General features: G+C 50.1%; 2 protein-coding genes across 2 annotated transcripts; one reads left to right on the top strand and one right to left on the bottom strand.

Moving 5' to 3' along the window:
• The first annotated feature begins 38 nt into the window (after nucleotides 1–38).
• On the top strand, nucleotides 39–18609 carry FES (FES proto-oncogene, tyrosine kinase). Its single transcript, XM_082198960.1, has 18 exons — nucleotides 39–2064; nucleotides 2244–2417; nucleotides 2651–2747; nucleotides 3933–4116; nucleotides 9313–9450; nucleotides 9542–9667; nucleotides 11367–11489; nucleotides 11622–11808; nucleotides 12476–12559; nucleotides 12791–13000; nucleotides 13982–14104; nucleotides 14218–14271; nucleotides 14622–14740; nucleotides 15628–15722; nucleotides 16319–16442; nucleotides 16868–17025; nucleotides 17734–17856; nucleotides 18250–18609. The coding sequence occupies exons 1-18, from the start codon at nucleotides 1852–1854 to the stop codon at nucleotides 18390–18392; spliced, it is 2475 nt and encodes an 824-aa protein (XP_082055086.1). The 5' UTR covers nucleotides 39–1851; the 3' UTR covers nucleotides 18393–18609.
• On the bottom strand, nucleotides 5637–8628 carry LOC309518642 (uncharacterized protein). Its single transcript, XM_082198969.1, has 2 exons — nucleotides 8536–8628; nucleotides 5637–8433 (listed from the first exon to the last, which is right to left on the bottom strand). The coding sequence occupies exons 1-2, from the start codon at nucleotides 8607–8609 to the stop codon at nucleotides 7587–7589; spliced, it is 921 nt and encodes a 306-aa protein (XP_082055095.1). The 5' UTR covers nucleotides 8610–8628; the 3' UTR covers nucleotides 5637–7586.
• Nucleotides 18610–19104: the final 495 nt, after the last annotated feature.

The following is a 19104-nucleotide window of genomic DNA, read 5'->3' as shown; positions in this document are numbered from 1 at the left end:
CTAACAGGCCGCCTCTGGCTGATCCATATTGATTGGTTTGGGTCTCCCTGGCCAGGGTCTGCTGCAGAATCAGGAGGCCAACGTATTGCCCAGACACAGTCCAGTCCGGATGTAAGAACCTAAGTCAGCTGCATCAGGCCAAATGGGACCCACCTAGTCCAGCGTCCTCTTCTTATAGTAGGCAGCAAGATGCCCCAAAGGGAAACCCACAATAAGAAGTTTAGCCCAAGAGCCCCCTCCCCTCCTGTGACTTCCAGCGACTGGTATTCAGAAGCATTGCTGCCTCCACCTGGAGGCACAGAGCATAACCATTATGGCCAGTAGTCTCCTCCATGAATCTGTCTAATCCTCTTTTAAAGCCACACAAGCGACCCTGCCTGCTCACAGAACTGCTTCACTGTCAAATGTGCATCATTTACGTTACCTGGAAATTTGACATTTGTTTAACCCAGTGGTTATCAAACTATTTTTTCTCTTAGCTACACTTTCAGAATAAAAATTTGCTTGCGCCACACCGAAATTTTTTTATTGAGTAAATCGTGTAGGGAAGAGGGAAATGCGACAGAAGTTTGTAAAATTGCCCATGTCTTAGAGAAAGTGGACAAGGGCAACTTTCTCCAATGCATTCCAAAATGATACTGAATGGTGGAAGATTCATGGCAGGCAAACGGAAATACTTTTCCACACAGCATAATAGTGAAACTGGGATCTGTTCCCATGACCTACAGTCACAGCTGCCAACTTCCCATTTTTAAAAGGGGGGTTAGGCAAATCGCTAGGGGCAAAGGCTCTCCGTGGCCACTAGTTATGATGCCCAGCACACACACACACACACACACACACACACACACACACACACCGTGCTTCTGAATATAGCAGTAGGCACTGGGACCAAACAGCTGGAGAAGGTGATGACACTTGTGTCCTGCCTGCAGGCATCTTGTGAAGGCCACCTGGTGGAGCTGAGTTGATGAATTGTCTCACAAGGACAGGACTAGATAAAAAGTTTAATTTGAAGGAGCCTCTTGGTCCTTAAGGAGGTATTGCGTACAAGTGCCTGGGTGGGGGTAGAAGGCACAGAGAGAGTGCAGGAGACAGGAAGGGGGATCTTGCAATGCTTGGAGGTTTTGTGGAGTCTTCCTGTTCCTCTTTAGTGCTCAAGGCCCAGGAAGGAGTCAAGTGCCGATTCAGACAGCACCCAGCAAGGTATGTCCAAGGGCAGAAGGGAGCTTCCTCAGGGATACAAGAAAGGCTCCACTGACCCCCAACCAGCCCCCTTCCCTAATATACCACCAGCCAGCATGGGGGGGCCTTCTACAGAAAATGTGATGTTTGGAGACTCCTGTTGCCTTCGAAACTGGAGACAGAAACTCCAAAACAGGAGATGGAGTTTGGGTGGTCCTCAGCAGCCCAGGGCACCAATGCACAGCAGGCGCACTTGAGTGCTGGGTGTCACTGCAACACCACAGTGCAGCCTGGCTGAAGCCTCTTGCAAATTGGGGTAGGGAGAGGAACTCTGAACAGGTTGCAAAACTTGCTCGACTGGGGGAAGGGAGCTCTCGGATACCAAATCTGACGGTGGTGAGTGGGCGGCGGTATCCCCCGAGCCGGACCGGCACCTGCCTTGAGTCCAGTTTCTCAGAGTAGGGACTTGGGTTCTTCGCAGGCACTTTCCGGAACTGCTGGGGTGTTACGTTAGGGAGCGCCGCGAGGCTGCGGCCGCAAAAGGGAACTTGCAGCGGCCCGGCCGCTTCTCAGGAAAACCATGCCAGGGAGTCCGCTCCGTCGGGGCAGGCTGACGGCGCTGGCTCTCCCTTGCAGGGCGAAGGCTGCTGGTCTGCCTGCCTGACGATGGGTTTTGAGCTCGCGCTGGGTTGCCCCGAGGGCCACAGCGCCCTGCTCCAGCTGCAGGAGGCTGAGCTGCGCCTGCTGGAGGGGCTCCGCAAGTGGATGGGCCAGCGCGCCAAGAGCGACCGAGAGTACGCCGCCCTCTTACACCAGATGCACAGCCAGGCCGGCAAGCAGGAGAGCGGCGGCCAGCCTAGCAACAGCCAGGTCGCCCAGGTAGGCTCCCAGGACCCCCCCTCCATCTGGCGCGGAGCCCCCTTGACCCTTCCCTCCATCCTCACCTGGGGAGGCTCCCCGTCCCCTTTCCATTAGGAGGGGGGCGTCTGGGCAGCTTCTCCCTCTCTGCGTCTTTCTCTCTCTCTCCATCTGCCCTCCTGGTCCTTTTCTGTCCGCAGTGCTGGTGGTCGCTGGTAACACAGACGGAGGCCCTGAGCCAGCTCCTGCAGCGACACGCCGAGACGCTGGTCTCGGGGCCCCTGCACAAGCTGGGCCAGCTCATTCGGGACAAGCAGCAGCTGCGGAGGAGCTACAGCGAGCAGTGGCAGCACATGAGCCAGGACTTCCTCCGGGTACGGCAGCCCACCAACCCTCGCGCCCGCCGCCCGTCCCGTCCGGGCTGCGCAGCAGCGGCCCCTGGTGGGCACTTGCGGTGGCGCTCTATCGGGGTTTTGGTGCCAAGGTTGCATGTGGCTGGACTCAGACCCCAAAGGACGTTTAGTTCATCCCTCCGCAGGAAGCCCGCAACTGCAAACCCTCTCTGTATGGAGACCTCTAAGCCCCCTTTCTTCCTTGGCTCTTCCAGACCACCCAGCAGGAGCCTGAGCGCCTGAAGGCACAGTACCGCAGCCATGTCCGGGAGAGTGCTCAGGCCAAGCGCAAATACCAGGAGGCCAGCAAAGGTGGGTGTGGCTGGAGACCCCCACAGAACCCAACTGGGTCAGCCCAAAGACCTGCCTCGGTCAGTGACCTGTTCTGGAGCATCTTCCTCCCATCCTCCCTCCAACCGAGGCTATTCAGAGGAATGCAGCATCCTCTGAACGCAGCTTTTGGCCTAAAAGGCAGCTTCCAAATATTTGCCCATTCACCTAGCCTGAAAGAACTCAAAATAATTATGAAATAGTTGGCATTTCAAAAGTCTGGAGGGAAGTTTTGCTCAGGATGTCCTGTTTCTCTGTGTGTGTTTGCGTGTGAAAGTCTAGGAGCCTGGCAATTAAAGGGAAACACAAATGTAACCAGATGTCCACTCTCTATCCGATTGGTTAAAAGGTTGGGATGGGGAGTGAAAATATTGTATGCAAGTTGACCGGGAAAATAAGTTGCAGAACTAAAGAAGGAAAGAGCAGTGGAGTCAGAACCTTCAAGAGCTTCACGATGCAGGAGCCGGGAGTGGACCATTAAAGGATCCAGAAGGTTAACCAAGAGATGAGAGTTGATAAAATACTGACATGGTTAGGGAAACTGTCTAGAATAAGCATAGCTGGATGCACTTGTATCTGTTTATTTGTATTTGTGTAACCACCCAAACTGTAAAGGTTTTAGTAAAATAACAAGCCAATCTAAGTTTAGCTAAACTTGTTGCCTTACTTAAGTAAGTGGTTTATTTATTTATTTTGGTCCCCCCCCCCAATCTTAGTCTTGTCATTCATCCCATTCATCTAAGTGTTGTACTACTCTACCCATTATTGGGAGCGGGGTAGGCCAGTTAGAGTCCGGAAGGCTGAAGGACTGCCTAGTGGAAACTGCACGATAAAAATGGAGAGATCTACTTGGTTCATAGCTGTCGTTTCCCTTTTTTAAAGGGAAATTCCCTTATTCCAAATAGGGTTCCCCTTTAAAAAAGGGAAAAGTTGACAGCTATGCTTGGTGGCAGTGGTGAAGTTAATCATAAGGAGGGGGTGGTTTGAGTGGCAGGGTTGTTTCCCTCCCTCCCTTCTGTCTCTTGGGGCAGGCTATAGCCTATGCCATGACACCTAGTTGCCAGCCCCAGGCATCTTAGCCATGTCAGCCACGGGACACAAATCTCTTACTGTGCACGACTGCATTGGCACTCCTGACCCTCCTATGCTTTTGCGCTCTCCCTGCAGAGAAGGACCGAGAGAAGGCCAAGGACAGATACGTCCGGAGCCTGTGGAAGCTCTACTCCCTGCACAACCAGTATGTGCTGGCCCTGAAGGCGGCTGAGGTGCAGCACAACCACCACTACCAGCACACCCTGCCTGGGGTGCTCCAGTCCTTGCACAGCCTGCACCAGGAAATGGCCCACATCACGTAAGAGGGGCTCCAGAAGGGCTGGGAGGGGGGTGAGATGGAGAAGGCCAGGGACCTTGAGAAAAGGAGCCCAGCGGCACCAACCATAGTAGCACATTTGACTCCGTGTAAAACAGTCTATAAGGACACGGGTGGCACTGTGAGTTAAACCACAGAGCCTTGGACTTGCCGATCAGAAGGTTGGCGGTTCGAATCCCTGCGACAGGGTGAGCTCCCGTTGCTCAGTCCCTGCTCCTGCCAACCTAGCAGTTCAAAAGCACATCAAAGTGCAAGTAGATAAATAGGTGGGAAGGTAAACGGCGTTTCCGTGCACTGCTCTGGTTCGCCAGAAGCAACTTACAGTAGTCATGCTGGCCACACGACCCGGAAGCTGTATGCCGGCTCCCTCGGCCAATAAAGCAAGATGAGCACCGCAACCCCAGAGTTGGTCACGACTGGACCTAAAGGTCAGGGGTCCCTTTACCTTTAAAACAGTCCCGTGCCTTCACAGCTGATGCCCTCAAGATTGCCAAGAACAGTACATTTCAGCCATCAAAGGCATGGATGAATAGGAATGCTTTTAGAATCATAGAATTGTAGAGTTGGAAGGGATCCCGGAGGGTCATCTAGTCCAACCCCCTGCAAATCCTGCAAATCTAGCCCAACCCCTGAACAATGATGATGATGATGATTTGATTTCTCATCAACACTTCATTGTATGTTCCCACCGCTGTTGTTTTTAAACAATATTAGAATCATAGAATCATAGAGCTGGAATAGACCACAAGGGCCATCGAGTCCAACCCCCTGCCAAGCAGGAAACACCATCAGAGCACTCCTGACATATGGTTGTCAAGCCTCTGCTTAAAGACCTCCAAAGAAGGAGACTCCACCACACTCCTTGGCAGCAAATTCCACTGTCGAACAGCTCTTACTGTCAGGAAGTTCTTCCTAATGTTTAGGTGGAATCTTCTTTTAAAAAACAGTTTAAAACAGTTTAAAACAATCAGGAGAGAAGGAAATACACCCCACCAGGGAGGGCATCCTACAAATGTGGACCTGCCACCAAGAAGGCCCTGTTGTCGAGAACCAGCTCGACATCAGTAAGAAAATCAGTCTCACACCAAGATGACTTGAAGAAAAAGCTTTGGCTTTAGCCGTGCAATGTTTATTGTGTCCAGTGAAAATAATACATCCTCTCTCCTCCAGCACAGCGCTTGTTCTGCCTGGTACTCAAAAGTAACAATTCAAAGGAATGCAACCTTGCTCTTGCCCGCAGACAAAGAGAGTACTATGCTACGTGAGCCAATCATTTAGTCTAGCATGAGGTGTTCACGCGCTCATCATGCTCTTAACAATATCTCGTGCTGTAAGATCACTCTGCAATAATAAGAACTCTGCTCATGCTCTTATGTACAAGCAATCATTTTCCCACATGCCCTCTTTTCTTGTTTATATTATTAGAGGGACCCTTAATCAGAGTCGCATTCCCATTACCTAAGCGTTTATATTTTGCAACATAAATTCCCCTTGTAAATAAAACCAACAATACATGCAATTACAATCAATAATAAATTTCTTAACCATAATCCATTAGGTAACCAAGAAAATAACCAATCCCATGGATCAAAACCTTCAGGTGGATTCAAAGGATTATGGGTTATCATTTGTTCCATATAATCAATAATAGCGGAAATATTGGTCGATTGATCAGTTATATACATACAACAATGAAAATGAATTAAGACATAAATTCCACCTTTAGAGGCAAAGATTACATTTAAAGCCTAAAAAGTTTATAAAACAACTTCTCTTATTTCTGACATTTTTTTTTTGTTGTTGTTGTTAATTATTTTTAAAACAAAGATGATAGAATTAATCAAGGCTTCGGTCGAATTTGCCAATCTATGCAAATCACGGTAATTCATCCCTACACCTAAAGAGGGAAAAGGGGATCTAGAGATGGCTGTTCCTGTATAATGAGAAATAGGTGATTATACTTCCCTTCTGTTACGCAAACGAACCTCTGGGAGCTTATCTATCAGGGGTATCAATATTCCTAGAGTATAGGTTCCAGAAAAGGCAAAGGGGATTTCTTTGTAGGCCCTTGTGCCACAAAATAACCATAAATCAGATTGAAGCAAACATGTAGATTTACTGCTCTTTCTCATCCAGTTGAACCAAACATAAAAATCTCTACACGCAGCTTGTTGTTCATAAGTCATGTAGGTTGTGACATTATTAACTAAAACTTTTGGCCTATCACTCATAGTGGTAATAATAATAATAATAATAAATCCATCAAAATACTCATAGGTCCAATTACAATATGGATAATGACCTAAATTTTTTTTGCTATTATGATTATAACGAAAACAATAAGGCACTATTTTTACAAGCGATATAAAAAAAAACAAAACAGGGGGTGAACTTATACGATTATCCTTCATATTATTGCTAATCTTAAATGAAGCATTTACTGGAATGCTAGAATACCACCACCAAAAAAAAAAGCTCAAAGCTTTTTAAAGCTTTTCAAAATCATTTTTCTCAGCAGCTAAAAGGCAATAGCCAAGCATATTCCGCTTGCTGTAACTAAAAAGATTGCAACAAGGTCGAGAACAGAGCCCATTGTGTTCGCAGTCCTTGTTAAAGAACCATATTGCAACTTGCTTTCTGTCCGGGAACCATGCCAAAGCACAAAAATGAAACAACAGGAACACACTGAAATTCCCTCACCCCCTCCCTTGCCAAGAGTCCACAATAGTTCCAAGACAGCCCTCTGTACATGCTCAGGGGAACACATCATAAGGCAGGACTCCTGAGGGAGGAGAAAAAAAAATATCTGGGGGGTAAAATCCAAGTGATGCCAGTAAGGATGAGAATGGTAAATTAGTCCAATGGCCACTTCCGAGCAACCTGTGTGATATTTCGTGGTTTGATTATTGGCATGTAAAAACCACAATCCAGAAGAAGTCACACAACCATTTCTGCAGATACAGGAGCCCATTTGCTGTAAATAAGTCTGATGTATTGCTCCTTGTACTGCTGAGTCAAAAGTCCAAGCCCAGTGAAGCGTGATGACACAGATGGGATAGTTGCTATTAGGAGGCAGCAAAACTGTAATGATGTTTGGTGGTTGAAGTGGCTTCCCAAGAAAAAGGGGGGCCAATGCAGTAGGGGTGAAGATGGCCTTTCAGCGTGCCAGGAAACACTGGAACAGCTGTGGAAGAGCCTCTTCCATTGCAGAGGTGACTGTGATCTTGTCCGCTGGATTCTTGTGTCCTTTAAGGGCAGAAAATAGTGGAGACAAAGTGGAGGTGGGCAGGTCCAAATAACTCTTTATCCAATTCAGCTGTCCAAGAATTTGTTGTAAATCCACCAATCTAAGATAACCAGGAAACTGTAGTTGAGGCGTAACTGGAATGGCTGCAGATGCTGTCAGCTTGTGTCCCAGGTACGTAATGGGTAAAGTCCGCTGGATTTTTTCCTTAGCCACTGTCAATCCAACAGGTTGTAGCCTTTGCAGGATTTTGGGACACGGTGGAGGACCAGGCCGTGGCTAAAAGATGAGCTTTGTGGGTCTCAGTGCCCACTGACTGGCAGGCTTTAAGGATATCAGCAATGGCTATATTTGATGTTGCCATTAGAAGGCGCAGTGCTTGCTTACAGTCCTCATTTCCATCATCAAACACAAGCTGGCGTACAATCAGTTCTTGTGTTGCCAGGTTCTGAACTTGCCGCTTGGAGGTATTATACAAGCGATCAACAAATTGTCCATAGGGCTTTGCAGGGCCCTGTCTGATGCTGTCCCACCGGCCATTGTGCTCAGTCTTGTCATCAGGGACAGAGGCCAAAGCCTCTTGGGCAGCAGTTGTAGTGGCCTCCCAATACTGAGGATCAAGAGTTAGCTGTTGGGCAATGGTAAGAAAATTGCCTCCTCCCGTCAGCCCATCGAGAACATCGGTTTGGGTCAGCATGACGGGGGCTGGGGGTGCAGGAGCAATCACAGGAAAGAGATTTGGAGTATCAGAATCAAAAGGCAGCAACGGAGCGGCAGCACTGAGAGATCTTTGAAGAGGAATGGTAGGAGCGGTGCCAGATGCCTTGGGTGGAGGAGGTGGAAGAGCGGGGGGTGCTGAATGCGAAGAATGCAGGGGAGGGAGGACAGGAGCCTTTGGTGGGGCATATACCAGAACAGCAGAAGGCGGCAATGCTGGATATAGCAAGGGAAAGTCGGCAGGCAAAGGAACAGATGCGGCAGCCAAAAGGAGATTGGCTGGAGTCAAACTTTGCTGTTGAGACTGAAGGTCAGCATCTGAGACGAGAAGGCTGTTGCTGGCCAAAAGAGATTTAAGGTCTTCAGAAAACTTTTTCTGTGGTGCTGATAGAGGCGTCCCCATGATTGCAAGAGTAGCAAAAAGAGCAGGGAGCACTTACCGAGGGATCCACAAAGGATGAGTAGGCGCCTTAACCCTTTCCGGGCGAGGTAGGTGCTGATAAGTCCATAACATAGTCCAGAATCACATACACACGTGGGAGCACTCACCAGGGATCCACTACGTGGATGAACGACGCGTCTGCAGCCCTTGCCGGGGCGAGGTGAGGCTGAACATTGTAAAACAGCATGAAGTCCGAGATAAATCACACGAGGGCACCAAATGTCGAGAACCAGCTCGACATCAGTAAGAAAATCAGTCTCACACCAAGATGACTTGAAGAAAAAGCTTTGGCTTTAGCCGTGCAATGTTTATTGTGTTCAGTGAAAATAATACATCCTCTCTCCTCCAGCACAGCGCTTGTTCTGCCTGGTACTCAAAAGTAACAATTCAAATGAATGCAACCTTGCTCTTGCCCGCAGACAAAGAGAGTACTATGCTACGTGAGCCAATCATTTAGTCTAGCATGAGGTGTTCACGCGCTCATCATGCTCTTAACAATATCTCGTGCTGTAAAATCACTCTGCAATAATAAGAACTCTGCTCATGCTCTTATGTACAAGCAATCATTTTCCCACACCCTGTCATGGCTCAAGGGCAGCGAAACAGCCCCAGTGGTGTTACTAACAGAGCCTGAGATGGTTGCTATTGGGGGGACTGTGCCTTTGGGTACGCAGGTCCCAAATCATTTCAGGCTTTGTGTACTAGAACTAGCACCTTGAATTAGGCCCAGCAGCTCAGTTTCTCCACCGACAGTTTCCTGTTTCTGTGCTGGCAGGAAGGGGACCCTCCAGGAGTACGCAAGCATCACCAGCCTGGTGCAGGAGGAGATGGTGACGGTACACCAAGCCATGGGCAGAGCCATTGAGCGCCTCCGCCCGGACATGGAATACGAAGGCTTTCATCCCCAGTGCAGGTAGCGCCTGCTGTGCTTCCTCTGAGATTCTGGGGGCTGGATTTCCCAGCCAGCAGCCTCTGCCACCTTCCTCTGGTCCGTCTCTCTCCAGGTGTGGGAACGAGGCCCCTGCTGTGGTGACCTTTGACACGAGCCTGCTGGAGGAGATGGAGACAGAGGGCCTGAAAGCCGGGGAGCTCCAGCTGAATGAGCTGACACTGGAAAGCATGCAGCACACGTGCGTTGGGGGCAGTGTTAGAAATTAGCCAGGAGCGTTTTGCTAGTGGCACTGGTTCCAGTTGTGACTATGTGGAGATTTCTGGGTGCCAGGTTGGCAACCACAGTTTAAAAACCTCTGCCTTAGCCCATAGTTAATTCCATTTCCACTGTGTATGTTTCTATCCTGGGACAAGTGAATTGCTGTAAGAGCAAGCTGTAGTCAAGCAATGTAGTTGAGGCAGTGCCAGATTTACTTATAAGCTGAACAAGCTATAGCTTAGGGCCCCACTCTCTTGGGCCCCACAAAAAAATATTTTAAGGGGGGGAAATCAGATGTACATTTCCAAAATATATGATAAAAAACAAATAAAATGGTTTTCGATACCTATTAGGTCCATAAATTACCATATAGCATTTATTCAACACAAAAAACAGTGACAGTTTGTTGTTGACAAAGGACAGCTGGACATATAAAGGGCCCCATTACCTTCAGTAGCTTAAGGCCTCATCAAACCTAAATCTGGCCCTGAGTTGAGGGCATAGAAGGGAACCCAAGGGTCATGTAGTCCAACCCCCTGGCAAATAGATATTCCGTTGTGGTGACCACAACCTAGTTTTAAGGTGCCACTTGGTGAATAGCTTACATATCTGAGTTTCCAATACTAGTTGGGGGAGTAAGGGTGGGTTTTTGCAGGCTCAGTCCTAACCACTGAGAGCAAGGGCAGCGTCCCCCACCGCTGCAGTGCCAGGGGGGAGAAGCTGTGCCTGTAGAAATTTTCCTTCCCTTTCTCCTGTCAAAAAGGGCGCAGAAGGTCCATCTCTGGGGAGATCCACTCCAGCCTCACGGAGCACAGATCAGTGCTCGGCACTTTGGGTGGGAGAGCAGAGGCTAATGATTTGGGCAGGTGGGGGGAGGGCCAAGAAAGAGCTCTGGCTCAGCCAGCCTCCTTCTTTTCTGTGCTCTGGGTGTTTCTCTTGCCTTGCTGAGAGCCCAGAAGACAGAGATGTTCTGCTAAGAAGCAGCTGGGATAGCTCAGTCAGCAGAGCATAAGACTTTTAATCTCAGGGTTGCGAGTTCAAGCCCCATGTTGGGCAAAAGATTCCTGCCTTTCAGGGGGTTGAACCTCGTGGTCCCTTCCCACCTACCATTCTATGTTTATAATAATAATAATAATAATAATAATAATAATAATAATAATTTATTTATACCCCACCCAACTGGCTGGGTTTCCCCAGCCACTCTGGGTGGCTTCCAACAAAGTATTAAAATAGAGTGGTCTGTTAAACATTAAAAGCTTCCCTAAACAGGACTGCCTTCAGATGTCTTCTAAAAGTCTCGTATTTCTTCTTCTCTTTGACATCTGGTGGGCGGGCATTCCACAGGGCGGGTGCCACTACCGAGAAGGCCCTTTGCCTGTAACTTGGCTTCTCGCAGTGAGGGAACTGCCAGAAGGCCCTTGGCGCTGGAACTCAGTGTCGGGGCAGAACGATGGGGGTGGAGACGCTCCTTCAGGTATATTGGACCGAGGCCATTTAGGGCTTTAAAGGCCAGCACCAACACTTTGAATTGTGCTCAGAAACATACTGGGAGCCAATGTAGATCTTTCAAGCCAATGTAGATCTTTCTATGACCTGGAGGCAAGTTGCAGCCAGGCAGAACCGTCTGCGCCATTGGTCCCTGGGCTAGCTGAAGCCTCCATGCCTCTCTCCTGTTGCAGCCTCACCTCGCTGGAGGAGGAGCTGGCCAATGCCACAGAAAACACCCGAGATCACCAGCAGCTCGCCCAGATTCTGAAAGCTGAAATCCAGAAGGAAGAGGCAGCTGTGAGCCCTGGAGAACGGTGAGGCTGGGTGTGAGGCCAAGGCCTTGGGCACCGAGGGAAGGGGCTGGTAGGAGCTCCGCTGTGCCCTACCAGCTTCAACTGCTCCACTGTGCATGGGCATTTCTCCCTCCCCACTTTTCTCTCCTGCAGGATCCTGCTCCTGGGAAAGCGCCAGGCCTTGCATGAAGCCCAGCACCAAAGCCACCTGGCCCAGGGCATGCAGGAGAAGCTTCAGGCACAGCGGGATTTGCTGTGGCACAGGCTGGACAAGCTAGGAAGCTGTGAGCCTCCGCCTGCTCCAGCCCTGCAGGAGGACAATCAATTGGTGTCGTCTGGGGTGCGTGGAGCCACTGTGGGTGCGATCACTGCTAGCCCATGGGGCAAGCTCCTTGCTGGGGAGTAGGAAGAGGGGGGTGTAGGGGTGCGACCCGCCATGGGTGTCATCCTTGAGGGGGGTGAAAAAATGGCACACCGCGGGAGTCGGCACTTACCATGGGGCCTGGCCTACAGTGCACCCAAGCCACATATCTCTCTTGGGAGTGACACGGTGGCTCAGGGCCCCACACTGCCCAAAATGGCAGCGTGGGGCTTGCATCTGCCAGGTGGACTCCTTGGGCAACTCGCCTCCCCCCTGGGCGGATCGCCCTGCCCCCACCGCTTTGGGTGCCAGAGCAGCTGGCCATGCTCCTGGCTCCTTGGCCTTTGGGGTTAGCAAACCTGGCAAATGTTTGACTTCTATCCCACCTTTCTTCCAAGAAGCTAAAGGTGGCATGTGTTTTTAACCCTGTTCCCATTTTATCTTCACAACCACCCTGTGAGGTAGGTTAGGCTGAGATGCAGTGACTGGCCACCCACCCAATGAGAGAGGGGGTCTGAACTCTGGCCTCCCAAGTCCTAGCCTGATGCTCTAACCACTATGCCACACTGTCTCTAGCTTGGTTGAGCCAGTGCGCAGCAGTCCACCCTGACCTTGACCCTCACTCTGTGCCTTCCTTCTTGGACAGGAAGCGGAACGTGATGGGGGTCGGATCCCGGCCTTGGAGGTCCTGAAGCAGCACTTCTCAGGCATCTTCCGACCACGTCTCACAGTGAGTGCCTCCCACCCACTGATCCACCCACTCACTCGTGTCCCTGCTCTGCCCTGCTTTCTGAATTGGCAGTGCCAAGGATGTGCTGGGAGCAACTGGGAGGAGTGGGGTGGGTGGAGGGAACGCGCGTGGAGATGCTCCTCCACACGGTCTTCCTTCCTGGCCTTCTCTGCTAGAAAGGGAGCTGCCACTGTGGCTGGCTGTGCCCATTCCCCCTCTCTCCATCCACAGCTGCCGCCCCCAGTGCCCCTCCTGCCTGAGGTGCAGAAGCCCCTGGGCCAGCAAGCCTGGTACCATGGCGCCATCCCCCGCATGGAGGTACAGAGGCTGCTGCAGGCCAGCGGAGACTTCCTGGTGCGCGAGAGCCAAGGCAAGCAGGAATACGTCCTCTCAGTCCTGTGGGATGCTCAGCCTCGGCATTTCATCCTCCAATCTGCTGATGTGAGTGTTGTAAATGGGGTGGTGGTGCTGCTGGGTGAAGTGGGCAGAGGAGAGACAGAAGCAGGCAGGCAGCCATTCTAGCCCAAATGTAGCCACTACAGTTGTGGCTCTGGTTACGTGGTGCCCCTGCTATTACTTCCACCTGGAATCACAATCCTTTCTTCAGTCAATTTTTGTAGAGAACCCAGATGACACTGTGACCATCCCAAAACATTCCTATGTTTTTGGGCTTGTACTCTGGTCTTTTTTTACACTCAATTTGTGGGATTTTTAAAGAAAACTCTGGGCTTTCTCCAGGCCACTGGCCTTTTAATTAATAGCTTCCTCCGTGGCCTTTTCATTTTCAGTGGTTTCTACTTCTCATCTTGTGCCCCTTTAATTAATTCCTTCTTGTTCACTTGCCCAACCAAGACATTCCTATAATTAGTTTCTTCCAGCTGTTTCCTGTAGAATGAGACTGTAACTGCTGGTTTCCTTTCTGCCGCTAGAGCAATTGCTTTTCAACTTTTCACTTAAAAACAACAACATTGCAACTGAACAATTAATGTGAATGAACAGGAAGAAATTAAGTCTCCTCTTGCCTGTGGTAGCTTTTAGCACAGTGGAGATTTATCAATTTATTTTTATTTCATAAAATGTATACACCACTTGTTTGTATACACCCCTCAAAGTGGTTTACAAGCACAATAAAATAAAGTTATCGGTAAAAACAATTAATATTAAAAAGGTAAAATCAGCCATAAACTAAAAACAAAATAAAACATACATTAACATTCAGCATTCTACATATCTGGAGAGGCTTGTCTAAACAAAAATGCTTTTAGTAGGTACTAAAGTACTATCTGATGTCAATAGGCAGGGAGTTCCAGAGTTTAAGTGCTGCAATATTAAAAGATTGCACTGGAGATGCCAGAGCAGTGGTGTTTGCCTTAGGACTGTGCCAGAACTAAGACGGCTGCTCTTTGTGGGATTTCCCCTTAGAACATGTATCGCTTGGAGGGCGAAGCTTTTCCCACCATTCCGCTGCTGATTGACCATTTCCTGAAGACCAAACAGCCCATCACCAAAAAGAGTGGTGTTGTCTTGGGAAAGCCCATCATCAAGGTACTGCTCTCTGCCTCACCTTCTGCTGCCACTAGATTGGGCCAGGCTAAGGAAGGGAGGGTTGGGGTTGCAGAGTTCCCTGACCTGTGACTAAGTGGCTGCTCTTGCTGCAGGACAAGTGGGTGTTAGACCATGAGGACGTGCTGCTTGGGGAGCGCATCGGGCAGGTGAGTGATTCCCTGGCAATGGTGGCGGCGGTGGAAGGCATGCTCTGGTTAGGCACCACCTTCAGGAGTCCCACTGTTGGACTCTTGACAAAAGCTGTGCGCTGTGGAGCAGCTGACTGCCTCTCTCCCTCAGCCTTCCTTTTGTTGTGGGAATAATCCAGGGAAGAGAGACAGAGCAGCAGCCTGCCTTCTGGAGGCCTGGCCAGGGGTAAGCCTTGCTGCTGCCCTGTTTGCTGAAGGGAAGCAGTCCAAACCATCTCAGCCTCATCCCTGGACTAGATTTTGCAATCTGTTTCTGTGGGCAAAAGGGCAGGGAGAGGAAAGTAGTGCCATCTGTCTTCTTTCTCCAGGGCAACTTTGGAGAGGTGTTCAGTGGGCGCCTCCGCTGTGACAACACCCCAGTGGCTGTGAAGTCCTGCCGTGAAACTCTCCCGCCAGAGCTCAAGGCCCGATTCCTGCAAGAGGCCAGGTGTGTAGCAAGCAAACTCGTGAGCAACAGGGACCACATTGCTAGCCTCCTCCTGAGTCTGAGCTGGACACTCTGGGGCATGTTGTGGGGGCAGGATCTTCCCTCCCAACTCTTTGGAACAAATGTAGGAAGCTGCCTCTAGCTGAGTCCACCTGGCTCAGTGCTGGCAGCAGCTCTCCAGAGATTCAGGTAAGGATCTTTTCCCCTCAGGCCCTGTCCAGAAGTGTTGAGGGGGCCATCTGCATGCAGGGCAGATGTCCTAATCCAGGGGTCTGCAACCTTTAAGACAAAAAGAGCCACTTGGACCGAAGGGGAAAAAACCGGGAGCCGCAAAACCATTGCAACATTTAAAACAGTGGGGAGTGTCAGGGCACACAATGCGCCTCCCCTCCCCTCGCTAGTATCCGCCCCGGAGCTGCGGCAAAGGTGTAAAAGAGCCACATGCGGCTCCGGAGCTGCGGGTTGCTGACCCCTGTCCTAATCTAAGCTGAGTGGTGCTGGTGGGAGATTCCATGGTTCTCACTCCCATGGTTTCTTTGAACGGAGCCTTTTAAAGGCAGGCTTCCCACCTTCCTTGAGAAAAGTGGCAGAGATTCCAGTCTTGCAGAGATTGTGGGGACTGATCATTTTGCCCTGACCCCCGTTTCTCTGCTGAATGTCATGACCTGCCTGGCTGGGGGAGCTTCAAGACCACTGCATCCTCCCAGTGCTGCTGCCTTGCCACAGAGTGGCAGCATTGCCCACCCTGCCTCTGCCGTTAGCATCTTTGTACTGGGGGTAGGGTAGCGAGGACAGGTGAGGTGCTGGGGACGCCCCTTGGGATCCCTTACCTGGCTGGCACTTGGCGTGCCCTCCCTTCATTGTGTCTCCTCTCACTCCCCTTGCAGGATCCTCAAGCAATACAACCACCCAAATATTGTCCGGCTCATTGGTGTCTGCACCCAGAAGCACCCCATTTACATTGTCATGGAGCTAGTTCAGGGTAAGCCCAGCATTTCATGGCTTTCCATAGCCTTCAGGCTTTCCGTTTTAAACTCCCCCAGCCGTTTATAGGGTGTGTCTGTTTTCTGGGTGGAAGATTTCTGCACTGCAGCTGGGGGAGGGAGAAACATTTGCCCATTGCATTTGCCATTACGAGATATATGCAAGCTTCCTGGTTTTGCAAAGGCCTCTTGAGAACAGGCACTCTGTGTTGCCTTGAAGTCTAGAGGCATTTATTCACAAAGCTCCAGCTGCTCTACTACTCTCCCTGCTGACTTCAGCAGAGCTTGGCTGCTGGATAAGTCCAGGGGCCCATTTAGTTTGGCATCCTGTTCTCACTATGGCCACCCAGATGCCGATAGGAAGCCCACAAGCAGGACTTGAGGGTCACAGCCCTCTCCTCCTCCTGCAGTTTCAGGCAACTGGTATTCAGAAGCATTTCCTGCCCCTGATGGTTTGTCCAGGAGAGAATCTCAACCAGGAGCTCTCAGGCTGAGCTCCAGAGCCTCTGCTCCCTATCCTGCCATGGCTCCCAGCTTCCCTGGTGTGACACTGGCCAGCTGGCTCCCAGCCCACCTTCCCTCTCTCATCTCACAGGGGGTGACTTCTTGTCTTTCCTGCGGAATGAGGGATCTCAGCTCAGAGTCAAGGACCTGCTCAAGATGATGGAGAATGCGGCAGCAGGCATGGAGTACCTCGCCAGCAAGCACTGCATCCACCGGTAGGTACCCCTGCCCCTGTCTGTGCAAAAAGGGTTTCCTTCCTTCCTTCCTTCCTTCCTTCCTTTCTTCTCTGCTTTGGCAGAGACTGTGCTGTGGGGTTGGTGGCACTTCCAAACCTGAAGGGTGGAGCAGGCAGGTGGAGAGGCTTTTTCCCTGGGGAAGGAGGCAGAGTTCCCGCCTGTGGGCTTTTCCCATCTTTGATCAAGGAGGGAATGAGCTGCCTGCAAATCTGCTACAATGTGCACAGGCTAGTTTACATGTACAGAACCCATCAGGTGATGTTTGGGGCTGGAGCCGTGAGTCTCTTGCCTAGGTAGCGGGAAAGAGCTGGGAGTTAAGTTCCAGGCATTGGTGTCTGGGAAGCTGCCCCCCTCCCTGAAGTCTTCGGCACCATTCAGACACTTGGATCTGCTACCCCTTGCAGGGACCTGGCGGCCCGGAACTGTCTCGTGACAGAGAAGAACGCCTTGAAGATCAGTGACTTTGGGATGTCGCGGGAGCAGGAGGACGGCATTTACGCCTCCACTGGTGGCATGAAACAGATCCCTGTGAAGTGGACAGCCCCAGAGGCACTCAGTCACGGTACCCACAGCTGTGGCTCCAGGCCCATCTGCTTTAGTAGTATCCTCCAGCTTGGCTGGCAGGCAGGGGGCAGGGCCCCTTGTCCTCCAAACTGGTATAGGGATACCCTAATGAGCTTTTGGATCAAATCAGCTCCTAGGTACAGATGTGTAGCTAGGCAGAGGCAGATATGGGTTCGTGGGAACCCAGCCTGGGACCATTAATCTAGGACAGTGATGGGCAAACTTGGCCCTCCAGTTGCTTTGGGACTACAATTCCCATCATCCCTGACCACTGGTCCTGCTAGCTAGGGATTGTCGGAATCTCCGTTCGACCGAGCTGATAAAGCTCATCTTCCGGAATCGCCCTCCGATGTGATTAATGACCTGAGCCTTTGATGAGGCTCCAGGCACATTCCCATTCAGCAGAGAATCAAAGCAGCACGCGGAAGTGATAAGATTTATGGCTACATTGCTATGCTTTATTTTCTAGCTATGCAGACAGGAAAAAATACATCATCTCTCTGTGAGAGCAACTGAACAACAAAGGAACAGGAAACCACTAACGTCACATCCGTCTCCTGTGAGACTTCCAACAGTATGGAATCTCTGGAATGTAAACAGGGATGATGGGAGTTGTAGTCCCAAAACAGCTGGAGGGCCAAGTCTGACCATCACTGATCTAGGAGAAGCCACCTCTCATGCCTGCTCTCTCGTCCTCCTTCCTCAGGCCGGTACTCCTCAGAGAGTGATGTTTGGAGCTTTGGGATCTTGCTCTGGGAAGCCTTCAGTCTGGGAGCCACACCGTACCCCAACATGACCAACCATCAGACCCGCGAGGCTGTGGAGAAGGGTGAGAGCCTAGCGGGGTAGGCTAGGCGGGAGGTGGGGGGAAGCTGTGTCTCTGGTCTCCTTGGAGGGTCTGGGTTTCTATTAGCACCCATCTTCTCTTGGCACTCACTGAAGACATGCTATGGACTGGCACCAAGGAAGATGAGTGGTAAGTATTTTTTAATAAAACGGAAGGAGGTGTGCATTGTGCGTCTCCTGTCTCTCAAAAGTTTGCTCTTTGAAGGTGAGCAAGAATGGGGGAAAGTACCAATGCACAGAAATGTTAATGGAAAATCTTTTGGCCTGCACTTAATCCACACATTGGGAGTCCCAGGAAATTGCAACCAAAACACATTATTACTTCACCTGCCAGCTCCATCCTCCTGTGACCTGGCTGTGTCTTTTCCAATCCCAGGAATGCGCCTGAGCATCCCAGACTTGTGCCCTGAGGTGGTGTACCAGCTCATGCAGAAGTGCTGGGAATATGAGCCACAGAACCGGCCGAGCTTCAGCACCATCCACCAAGAGCTGGTTGTCATTCTGAAGAAGCAGCGGTGAAAGAACTAGCTCCAGAACCCACTGGGAGGCAGCAGGGGTGGCAACCATCTCCTGCACCAAGGCTGCATCCATGCAAAACCTTTGCTCTTGGCACCCCTTTCTGGCCATGAATACCTTGCCCGCCCCCCTCCAGTGAGTCTTCCATCCAAAGTCAGCCAAATGGTCTCAGCTGCACCATGGCTAATAGACTGTTTACCCCAGTGATTTGCCCCAGTAGTTCTCAAAGTGTGTGGTGTGGCAGGAGAGGATGGCAAGTGTGGCAGGAAGATGCAAGGACAATCAGATAAATTAGTACATAATTATATTTTGGGGATGGTTTTTTCTAATAAAATTTTTTGATTTTCAGGTTTATACATTTCAATAATTTTACAGTCATTTTAACATTTTAAAACTTGACTTCCTTTCCCCTCTTTCTGCGGTTCCTTAAATGTATTTTTAATATCTTCTGCATATCCAAATTAACAATTAATTAACTTAATTTGTTCATTTATTCCTCTACTTTAATGTTTTGATCTGTTTACAATTTATCTGTAAATATCCAATAAACCATTTCTATTCTTTTATAAAAAGTTTGTTATCTTAATTTCTTATTTTTCTGGCACGTTTCGCCATTTCTACATATTCCATAAGGTTTTAAATCCATTCTTCCTTTGCTGGGACTTCTACTTAGTTCCATTTTGGGGCAAGTAACATTCTTGCCACTGTAGTAGCA

This window comes from Podarcis vaucheri (assembly GCF_965113315.1).
Source record: "Podarcis vaucheri genome assembly, chromosome: 14".
NCBI classification, from domain to species: Eukaryota; Metazoa; Chordata; class Lepidosauria; order Squamata; family Lacertidae; genus Podarcis; species Podarcis vaucheri.
The sequence above is the reverse complement of the archived record's forward strand: the minus strand, read 5'-3'. Positions and strand labels throughout refer to the sequence as shown.

What these genes read in the sequence shown, in the direction of transcription:
- FES (XM_082198960.1), top strand. Translation starts at nt 1,852, where the DNA reads ATGGGTTTTGAGCTCGCGCTGGGTTGCCCCGAGGGCCACAGCGCCCTG. An exon ending in ATACCAGGAGGCCAGCAAAG is followed by an intron (nt 2,748 to 3,932) that starts GTGGGTGTGGCT and finishes CTCTCCCTGCAG; the next exon opens with AGAAGGACCGAGAGAAGGCC. An exon ending in GCTGTGAGCCCTGGAGAACG is followed by an intron (nt 11,490 to 11,621) that starts GTGAGGCTGGGT and finishes TCTCTCCTGCAG; the next exon opens with GATCCTGCTCCTGGGAAAGC.
- LOC309518642 (XM_082198969.1), bottom strand. Translation starts at nt 8,609, where the DNA reads ATGTTATGGACTTATCAGCACCTACCTCGCCCGGAAAGGGTTAAGGCG. An exon ending in CATCCTTTGTGGATCCCTCG is followed by an intron (nt 8,434 to 8,535) that starts GTAAGTGCTCCC and finishes TCTTTTGGCCAG; the next exon opens with CAACAGCCTTCTCGTCTCAG.